Here is an 11,485-nt window from a genome sequence, read left to right as displayed (position 1 = left end):
ACAGAAGCGAGAACTCTCATGAGAAATTCCACCAAGCTTTCTCAAAGGAAAAACAAGGATGAGCATGTCTTCCCAATTATGTTGTTGTTTAATATTCCTGATGTCATGGTCAACTTCCCACTTTAGCCCTTCGTTGACTCAGATTTACTGCTCAGCTCATCTATTTTCATATTGTTCCTAAAAGGAAAACTTTTCTATTATACACCATCCTCAATGGGAAGGCAAAATTCAATATACACTGTTTTGTTTTACAAAATCTTTTGGAAATTTATCTGCTTTTTAAGTTTTAGGATACTGCTTTAAAAGTACATATGTGTTTTGGTTTGGTCTCATTCATCACACTCATATAAAGCTATAGAATCATGCCTGTTAGAGTCATCTGATAATATGAAGACTGATAGAAGTCAGGAGGGAAGATAGCTATCATTTTGTATAGGCTTAGATGGACCATGGCCTGTCCTATTCTGACATAAAACATTCCCAGAGGATTGTCTTTCAGAAGCCAGAAGAAAAACTATTTACTATTATTACCCAACAAATTGAACATTATTGTTTTCAGGTCCTGGCTACCAGAGTAATGCTGGGCTCATAATGAATGTGTTTGAGAGCTTTTATCTTTTACTTTGGGGGAATATTTTAAAAAGGATGAGATGATTGGATGGCATCACTGACTCAATGGACTTGAATTTGAGCAGACTCCAGGAAATGGTGAAGGACAGGGAGGCCTAGTATGCTCTAGTCCATGGGGACTCAAAGAGTAGGACACAACTGAGCGACTGAACAACAAGTATCACCCATGAACCTGGGGACAGTCTTGACCTTTAAAAAAACTGTTGAAAACTTTGAAACTAGTCCTTTATCCTGGGAGTACTCAGTTAACATGAAACATTTTAAAAGAAAAGACTTTTATGAAAACAAACTATTTAGCTTGTTTATGCCAAAATGTTCTCCCCAATCTGAGTTAAAGCACTTACTCAAGCACTGGAGTGCCATGATGCTTGGCTGTAGTTGAGATTTAAAAGCAGGCATTTTTTGGTATGTGTAGTAATTTCAATTATTTATACTATTATATTAAGTAATACTGTATATACATATGGTAGCTGAGAGACTAGAATTATTACTCCCAATATATAGATGAGAAAATTGAGGTTCAAGGTATATGAAACTACTTTTGTCATGCCAGATAGTAAGAAAGTGATGGAGTGAGATGCAATGCTAGTACTAAAGCATCTATGTGCAATGCCTGCTGCAATGCAAAATACCTGTATTAACTACATAGATATTTGAGGAAAGTGATCAAGAACATGAAGAACAAAAGAAACAAGGAATAGTGAAAACCAGGTTAAAAGATACCAAATGTAGAAACCACTCCTCACCTTTTGCTTCACCTGTGCCTGGAATGGTGTATATTTGCTTGCTATTGGGCACGTTGACCAACCACGTACAAAAAGAACACTCTGAAGAATCCCTCACAAAAGCTACCTGTGCTTACTATCACATGTCCTAGTTCTAGCAAAATGCCAGGAATTAAAGAAAAGCTCACTTCTCTTCAGTTTCTGATACTAAAGGAGGGCCCACTTATTTACATAAAGGTGGTCCTCCTGGTTTCACTTATGCCTGGGTGCAGGAGCCACCTGCTTTTGCAAGGGAGTGACCCTGCCCCCCATCTATGCAATGGCTCAACACTTTCTTTTTGTCTTCTGGCCTCAGTCTAGGTGCTCTGGGCCTCTCTGCTCAGAGCCTTCATTTGATTTGCACATAGAACTAACTGGAATGCAGTCACCTCTAGTTAGGACAGTCAGAGAAAATGGCTTCATTTGGATAATGGAAGGAAAATCTCTCCATATTTACTAAATACTTTGACTCCTTAGATATTGCAAAGAATAAAGGGACAGACTTTCACCATTTCCCAATAAAGCTTAGGTAGTAGTGGAATAAAGCAGTGTTTTCTTCCTTTTTCTTCAAAGAAAGGCTTTAGCCTGAGAGAAGGTAAAGAAGGAAGATCCTAGTAAATAAAGAAACAGAAACCTAATACTACCAGCATGTACGAGAGTAGACTATGACTTCTGTATTAAGGGAAATGATGAATGTTTTCACACGATGTGAACAGCTTTAGCACAACCTTAAAATAGTATGTTAGAGATATGTGAAGACATAGAGAAATTTGCCTGTACACTTTAAACCTTTTCTCTTCCACAAAGATTTTTAGTAAATATATGCTTTGGTCTAGAGCTCAGAGAATGTGAAAGAAAATTTCTAGCCTTGAGTGTTGCTGCCACCTACATGGCAGGAAGACTACAAACAAAACCTAACCCATTTCCAGACATGCATCAGCCGTAGTATACTTGCTATGAAAACATACTTTAGAAATCCCCAAATTTGTTTCTTTATTTGACTATCCCAATCACAACTGAAGTGATAGTATATACTATTTTGATCTCACTTTGTATCTCAAATTCTTGCAGAAATTGGAGCAAATCGCTTGGTTTAGATTGGTGGGAATACACCAGTTGTATGGAATAAAGGCTGATCCAATGAAATCTTCCTTAATATCAAAACAATCCAAAGCGCAACTTGAGCCCTGTGACTATGACTGTCTTAGGTAGAGGATGAAGGCTCCCAATCTTACTGTCTGATAGTTTTCTCTCCCTAATCACACAAGCTCTAAAATACAAAAGGAAGAAGTAAGTAAAATGTCTCCTCAGTTGATTGTAACTACCATGTTCATGGTGCATGCTCAGTTGTGTCTGACTCTGCGATCCTATGGACTATATACTGCCAGGCTCCTCTGTCCATGGGATTTTCCAGGCAAGAAGACTGGAGTAGGTTGCCATTTCCTTCTCCAAGGGATCTTCCTAACCCAGGGACCTAACCTGGGTCTCCTGCATTGACAGGGAGATTCTTTACCACTGAGCCACCTCAGAAGACCCGTTATAACTATGGAAGTGAAAGTGTTAGTTGCTCTGTTGTGTCCAACTATTTGCAACCCCATGGACTGTAGACTACCAGGCTCCTCTGTCCATGGGATTTTCCAAGGGAGAATACTGGAGTAGGCTGCAATTTCCTTTTCCAGGGAACTTCCCAACCCAGGGACTGAACCTGGGTCTCCTGCATTGCAGGCAGTTTATTTACCATCTAAGCCACCAGGGAAGCCCACTATAACTATAAATTGATGCAAATGGAGATAACATAAATGTAAGAAATCTTTAAATATAGATAGGAAAGGTTATTTCTGATAGGAAATGCAGTTGTCACTGCAGAACTATCTCTTTAAAAGTCTAAAGGAAATTTGTGATATGAAGAACATGTCATAGATCTTCTTTTTATCTTGGATGGCATCATCTGAGACTATGATGCTCAGTGACTGAGGCTATGTGAAAACACCTTCTCCCTGGAAAATACACATGTAAGATTGAAAAGCCGATTGATGACTTTACAGATAATTGCAATTAAAATAATTGCTAAGTGAATAAATGATAGGTTTTGTAACCAAGTACCAAGCAATTATTGCTATTACATCATGTTATAAATATTGGCATTTTGCTGGCACTTGGCACTTTCCAGATTTAGGCATAGTGTTTACTAAACACATACTAATTATCTTCAGTGTTAAAAACATTGTATCCTTGAATTAAAAGATCACTGCTACGTTTACAGTTAGTACCATGTTGAAGACAGAAAGGTTCCCTAAAAAGATAATGAGAAAACATGGTTTGTGGAATTGAAAAAGGCGTTTGGGGAAGCAATGTCAAAAGGAAGCACCATTTGTGCTCAACATTTCCCCCTGTATACTGATAGAAATAAGCCATTTAAAGCATTTTCAATGGTCTGTGACTTTGGTTTTCATATAGTATTAAAAAAGTATATCTTACTATTTGCATGCTTATAGTCATGTGCATGATGATGGAGTTGTCACAATCTATTTACCTGCAATATACTTTCTGGGATAAAAGTTATTTATCCTAGACTTAATGAATAGAGTCTAAGACTAGAAAACAACAAAAAATTCAGTTCAGTTCAGTTCAATCACTCAGTCGTGTCCGACTCTGCAACTGCATGAATCGCAGCACGCCAGGCCTCCGTGTCCATCACCAACTCCCAGAGTTCACTCAGACTCACATCCATCGAGTCAGTGATGCCATCCAGCCATCTCACCCTCTGTCGTCTCCTTCTCCTCTTGCCCCCAATCCCTCCCAGCATCAGAGTCTTTTCCAATGAGTCAACTCTTCACATGAGGTGGCCAAAGTACTGGAGTTTCAGCTTCAGCATCATTCCTTCCAAAGAAATCCCAGTAATCAAGATAAATGTATTTCAATGGAATATTTATAAAAATCAAAATAATGCAAAAAGCTTGACACTGAAATCTTCAATAAAGTTGGGATCTGCAAAGGTCTGATGAGGGTGAGAGAAGTGAAAGAGGGGTGCCAGGACAGAGCTCACTATAGTCCCTGCCCTGCCAGTGACATGAAATTTCACATGCTGTCTTCAAGGGTCACAGTTGAATAAGAGTTTCCCGTGGCATGCTCTTACTGGAATATCTGTTAATTTCCAGTTTACAGTTTTACCATACATGCTATCTGTAGGGTCTTTGTTGATGAAATCAGTGTGAAGTGGTCTGGGGACCACTGAACATGAAGCCATGTAATTTCATCAGAAAGATATCTACTTAACAAAGTTTTAACTTGGCAACTTTTTAAAATTAATTCAAATTAATTTTGAATTAATTTTCACAATTTTGAAAGTATTTTACATTGCTAACTAGGTACATGTTTACAAAGCAATGACTTCCATATGAGATTAGACGCAACTGAGCATTTTACATGTAAAAGGGCATTTTGTGGAGAACCAAAGGATATATAGTACTACATTTAAGTAACTGTGTAATAAAAATGTATGCAATATAGAAATTTTAAAACTACATGAATGAGTCCAGTCTATGAAAATAAGACTTTAAAGTCAATTGGAATTAATACATTCTGAGCCTTCATTTAAAACATCTGGTATAAAACTTAAATTTTAAAAGTTCATTTATTATAATGTGCCCTCCAAAGATTGAAGAGAAAGTATATCTTTTCTAAAAAGTTCATATGAATAATTATAAAAGGCTTTTAAATACATCTCACTAGAAGAAAATGTACAAGGAAGGAAGTAAAAAATAACTCAAATACTACCTTGAGATAGAATGTTAATACTTAGTAAAATATTCCCTAGCATTTTTCACTTTCATGCATTGGAGAAGGAAATGGCAGCCCACTCCAGTGTTCTTGCCTGGAGAACCCCAGGGATGGGGAAGCCTGGTGGGCTGCCGTCTATGGGGTCGCACAGAGTCGGACACGACTGAAGCGACTTAGCAGGAGCAGCAGCAGCATTTTTCTAATAGTGAGATGTTCGACGTAGTCTTGACTTAGTTTCTAAAATAGCAACAGAATATTTCAGGCCTGAGGCCACCATTCTATGTTTATAATGCTGTAAATTTTACCATATATTTGAGCTGTTTTACAGTGTTCAGATTGCTTTCCATAAACCACCTCATGGAGGGCCTCTGGATGAGCCCTGTGAGGGAGTTCTCCACATGAATGGGGAAGCGAGGCTCTGAGAAGCAGAGCAGGGACACACTGCCTGGACACATGGCAGTGAAATCTTGACATGTAAACCTAGATTCTTCCCTTATGCAGTATAGCCAGTGTGTGACTCCACAATGCATAACAGATCCCGGCTTGCAAATTTGAAAATATGAATTCCATGGAGGAAAATATATAATTATAAGCGTCATCAAGATTATTACCAGAAAAGAAACTCAGTGTAATTTTCAAATGATTTATTAATTACAGTAACAAGGAAGACTCTGAATACAAACAGTTTCTTTTGCTAATATAATTACTGCATTGTTACCTAAGACTGGATGTACAAAAGGATAAACACTTAGATAAGAGGTAATCAGTTTTGAGTTTCTAGCTGTGGTACCCTATGAGTGTTCTATTTAATTGTGTGGCAATTTACTATTTCAAATTCTCTTTGCAACAGAAATTCCTGAAACATATTGAACATAAGTCAATATCATTATTTTTAAACAGACTAATGGATCTGTATCATAGATACACTTGCACATGGATATTAGGGAATGTTATTTAAGTGTCTATCTCTAAAATTCTCATTTTTAGAAATTAAAAGTTTTTATATTTAATGGTGTTGTTTCCAGAATTCATATTAATAGAAGGAAATTTTAAGGAGTCATTTGATAGGAATTTTTAAATTTTAGCAACTATAAAATGTGATACCAACAAAATCTTAAAAATCTCTTTTAGTGATGCCAGAGTTATGCTACTTCTAATTTCCTATAGCTAGTGACATAATAAAACATTTATCAAGGGTTCAATATTGATTTCCTTGGACCTGAAAAAATGCTTAATATGACAACAATTTAAACTTATTTTTATTCTTCTTTGAAAAAAGAATAATAGAACATAGCTATAAAAACAAAGAAGTTTATTTTTAATAAGCATATTTAATGGTTACAACTACTAAAATTGCCCTTTTGAGAAGATATATCTTTATTTGATATTACTATCATTAAAAATATTTTAGGGAGTACTCCTTGTAATGGCTTTCAGAACCAGTACACAGCATGCAAGAAACTGTTCTATTGCTTAGCTTACTACCTTCCTTTTATTTTGAAATTTGTTCTAAGTGGCTTTTGACAATTCTCAGAGGTTGAGGAAAGTACATACATATATATAATTTTTTCAAAGGATGATAGTTTTCCATCATTATTCATTTAACAATATGTTACTGAAATAAAACTCAAAAGTAATTCCAAGTAATATCATCTTTTAGGGCAAAAACAACAACAACAACAACAACACATATTTTTATCTATTTTTAAAAAGTCACAGTCACCTGATGTCTAGTTCTGGTATATTCACTTAGGTCAGTAATTAATTGTAAGGTCCTTAAGGGCAGAGACCACACTATTTCAATTTTATAGTTCTATTCTTTAATCTCCCCCTATACCTTGCTCTTTGCATCCTCCCTTGCACAGAATCTGATGCTGGTGCCCCAAAAAATGTTTGTTGAAGTGACTAGAATTTCCCTATTAGATAGATATATAAAGATATGTATCATATATTTAACATATTAATTCCATTTTTCTATGGATTAGTCAATATTTGTACTCGTGTGCACACTAATAATCTTCTTTGTGATTTTCTATAAATTCAGGAATTATACAATATAAATCACAGCAAATAAATCAGATCACTGAAGGCCTTAATAGATCAGCACTTTATGTCTGTTCCTGTTTATATTGCTTCACATATTTTAGTTTGAGAATTCCTGCTTCTTTCTGGGAATAGAAAGTCAAGCTTCTTTCTGGGAATAGAACTACCAGAGTTTATACTTAATAAGGATCAATCGTGATGTGTTATCAGTAGTTTCCCCTTCCCTAGCTCACATCTATATGGCCAACAAAATCAACCTTTAGCTAAAGACATTAGCCTCTATGTCATTAGAAGTCTAAATTAACTTGACTGCACAAGATTGGTCTCTGTTATACTGTGTATCACTTATTTGGGCTAATTGATGACTAAATGGAATTGGCTACTTTGTTGACAACATTTCATGCTTAAAGATGAGATTTACTATAGGATGATTGATTCAAATTAAAGCATCTACTAAAACATAAATGCCCTCACCTAACAAATCAAACAAATTTGGTAAAGTTTTACAGTAAGTACATTTAAGCAACATTAAATTTAAAAGCATTGTTTGTTATATTGTTTAAAAGCAAATGGGATTATATAATTCAGGAACTGTAAACTGGAAGAAAAATCTAAAGTGGTATTAAATTTGTGTCTGTGGGCTGCTCTACTTGTTGGAATCACAAAATGACAATGATTTCTTAAAACTAGAGGAATTTGAATATTTTTGATCAGTAATGACTCTGAACAAAGTACTGGCAAATCTACCACAAATTAATAACTAGACTAATAATAACATAGCTTATATATACAATGGTAAACAAATGGCATGTTTGGGTTTTCTTAATTTGTCCAAATCCAGTTCCTACCGATGAGGTTACAATTAGCACAGCTTGCAGGAGCACACCTTTTCTATCCATAAATGATGCTTTCGTTTACCTGGAAAGAAAACAGATTATCTTGGGTTATATGGTGAAATGCAGAAAGGGAAGGAGAAAAGAAGGGTAAGAGGAAGGGTGGAAGAGAAAGGAGGATGAAAGGAGGGAGAATATGAAGAAAAATATAAAGCAAGAAAGGGAAGAAGGAAAGAAGAAAGCAATTACTCATAATTTCTACATTTATTTCTCTATATAAATAAAATATTAATATAATAAAGAAATTCTTATAAGCCAAGCCTCAGGTAACTATTTTAATTGCACATCTTATTAATACTTTTTTAATCACTGAGGAAGATCAGCAGTTGTCAACAAGATAAATTGAGTTTGAAATTAATAAATTTCCATAAATTTCAAGCAGTTGAATTGTTCTTGGAGAAGCTCACCATGGCAGTTTTAGGACAAAATGGTATAAATATCAGTTGAAATATGGTTTGAGCTATAGCATTCTTAAAGAGAATGTATTTCTCAGAGTGCAGGCTAAAAAAAAAAAATCACTTGATTAAATTAATTTGACTAGAGCATTGTGCCTCAGTTAACTACTTCTAAACACATTTATATTAATAATGTGACCAATCATAGTAACTCCCATTCCTATTGGCAAAAACTCAAAAAGCTGATTATTTACTTTAGCTAAACCAATATTCAATATTGTATTATATATGTATTACATATATATGCCCAGAATTTTATATCCTTTAAAAATTATTAGATTAATGCTTTTTCCCTTTTGGTAAATTATTTAAAATATTGATGTTGTTACACACAACTGGAAGATAGAGCTTACATGTTTTTACCACTGAAATTGTTCTTACTTCTTCTACAACATTTTTTTTAGCACTAGTCATGAGAAGTGTGTTCTTGAAGGCTATGACTGATGGGCTGCTCACACATTCTACATTTTTTCTGCTTCATGCATCATCATCAGCCATCTCCAACACTCCACTCCTGAATCTGTCCTACTTTCTGTTACCTGATTTTTGCTGGTGATTCATGAGCCAGAATAGTATAAAAAAAAAAAAAAAAAAGCTTCGCTTTTCACAATGTAGTATCCTCTACGAAACAGTAAGAAACCTAGTTTTATTCATCAGATTCATGCAAATATAATATTGATTAACAATGATGTATGTAGATATACACACATAACGTGCTATATAAAAACCACTAAAATGTTCTGTTAATGGCAGAATGCATACTGATTATAAACTACTTCAGAATGACATAAAAATGCTTATCTGAAAATGCATTTTTTTTGTACTTCCAAACCCTTCTTTGTCACTATTATTTTCAGCTGAAGCCACATTTAAGTGCACTATCCCTGGTGCACTAGTAAGTAAAATGCTTAGTTTTCCAAGCCAATAAGCTGATAAAAGCTCAAGGTTTCTCATTAACACTTGTATAAAATTTGTGAACCTCACACCATATTTTTTAAGATAAGGGGCCAAGAACATGTTTTTTTTAATATTCTGGAGATCAGGGATTGGACTATATACAATCACTGTGCATTAAACAGTTAATAAGAAGTTAGCCAACAAAATACTAAACTGAACTATTTTTGTGATAACATCTTTCAGATTCAGAAGTGACCAGGGCTTAAAGAACCAAAGAAAGAAAGCCTAATGGCCCTAAAAACACAAAAAAGGGAGCTGTAAGTTCACATGTTGTCTCAGTGCTTCTATTACTAGACATCAAAGTTATTCCCACAGGTTCCAGGAATGTATATATGCTGGTGAAGAAGCCAGTAGACTTCACAGAGTCTAAGCCAGAAACTTCAATCTGGGATTCACCTGTGAGTCAAAAGTCTTTGCTAATGAATTATTCCAAAGAAAAGACACTGCTGAGGGAGACTTTAACCTATCAGACAAGACCTCCAGGTTCACTGGCAGGGTCAGAGTAACAAGAATGCTGTGGTCTAAAGCTGCTTTGCCCAACCTTAATGGACTGCAGGCACTCACCTGGGTATTCAACTTGAACCAATAAAGAGATCACAATGGCATGATGAATAAGGTAGAGCCCTCTAGAGGAGGTGAATGACCACTCCACCAGGCATCTAAATTGTGACCTATATGCAAGCTCCAGCCCATTTACAAATGGGTCATCCCAGCTGGTGAAGCAGTGATGTCAACGAAAAAATAATCTACATACTGAATTAAAATCCATTTTGTTCAAAGATAATTCACAAAGTCAATCTTACTGTTTTATATAAATTCTAAAAATTTGATTTTATTACTGGCATTTTTAAATGCTCCATCAACAGTTTAAAAATTTCAACTTCATTAAAAAAAAATTAGTTTCTCTGCACTGTAAGTTTCTTATTCCTTGCAGATGCAAACTAGTTGATAGGAGCAATATAAAGCTATGTAAGTTTCAGTAAAATAATGTTTTAGAGGATTTGCCAAGAAAAGACTTTACTTGGAGAGAACAATATATGATGCGATACTCTTGAACTGTGCTTGAGTATAAAAATGATTTTGTTTTCACTTTCTGGATGCTGTTTGAACAACTGGCATATTCATTAAAAATGATGTAATAAATATATTAGTTATTTAGAATTGCATAAATAAAGCCATGTAAGGTCAATATCCATTAAAGGCAAAAGACTGATCACATCCACCTTTGTAACTAGGGGATTTGCATACATATGAAAGTGCTAAAAATAATTTTAAGTGAAATATTCCAGGTGAAAATGGTAAGATTAGCTCATTCAGATTTAAATATGCTTCTTTCCATACAAGAAATAATGAATATAATAATGCAGTTATAAGCTTAGCTACCAAAGCACTTCTACTGTTTCGAGGACATCTTCTCAAACCTTACCACTTAAAGATCCCAAATTTTATTTTTTTCTTCTAACAAAGGTGGTTTAACATGCTTTCCAGAGCAACACCACCTGTACATGGTAAATAGAGGTCACTAGACCACCAAAGTAATGTTTATACTTTTGGAGCTCTACATTTGAATGACTTGATATTTTGAAGTTGATTTTTGGACGTTGAGAAGTGGCCAGTCATATTTTCATGGTTCAAGGGAAGTCCCACCATGCCACCAATTTCACAAATCTCCCTTCATGTTCAGTTTTAAGAATTTTGTTTCTCAAATGCTCATACTTCAAGGAAATGCACTCTATCATCAAAATCTTTCTTACTAAACAAGCATCTCTGTCAGAAGTGTCTTAATTTCTTATCACAGAATTTTATCCACACGAGGAGCAATAAATAATTCATGCCTCTGCCTCTTTGTTGTGTGTCCCTGAACTGCACAGAGCTGCGAGGCTGACAGCTGTGTCAGGACAAGCACCAAGGATCTGACATGACAAGTGACTAACAAGTTTCTTTCAGTTCATAGAGAAGGAAG

The 11,485-nt window shown here is 35.2% G+C and overlaps 1 protein-coding gene across 1 annotated transcript in view; it reads right to left on the bottom strand.

The window, feature by feature from the left end:
• Nucleotides 1–5,803: 5,803 nt before the first annotated feature.
• WDR72 (WD repeat domain 72) overlaps nucleotides 5,804–11,485 on the bottom strand; it is a 224,260-nt gene continuing 218,578 nt past the window's right edge. Inside the window, exon 20 of the mRNA XM_070797524.1 lies at nucleotides 5,804–8,135. Coding sequence (XP_070653625.1) covers nucleotides 8,080–8,135 — 56 coding nt within the window. The 3' untranslated portion in view covers nucleotides 5,804–8,079. The remainder of the gene's footprint in view (nucleotides 8,136–11,485) is intronic.

This window comes from Bos indicus, chromosome 10 (genome assembly GCF_029378745.1).
Source record: "Bos indicus isolate NIAB-ARS_2022 breed Sahiwal x Tharparkar chromosome 10, NIAB-ARS_B.indTharparkar_mat_pri_1.0, whole genome shotgun sequence".
NCBI classification, from domain to species: Eukaryota; Metazoa; Chordata; class Mammalia; order Artiodactyla; family Bovidae; genus Bos; species Bos indicus.
The sequence above is the reverse complement of the archived record's forward strand: the minus strand, read 5'-3'. Positions and strand labels throughout refer to the sequence as shown.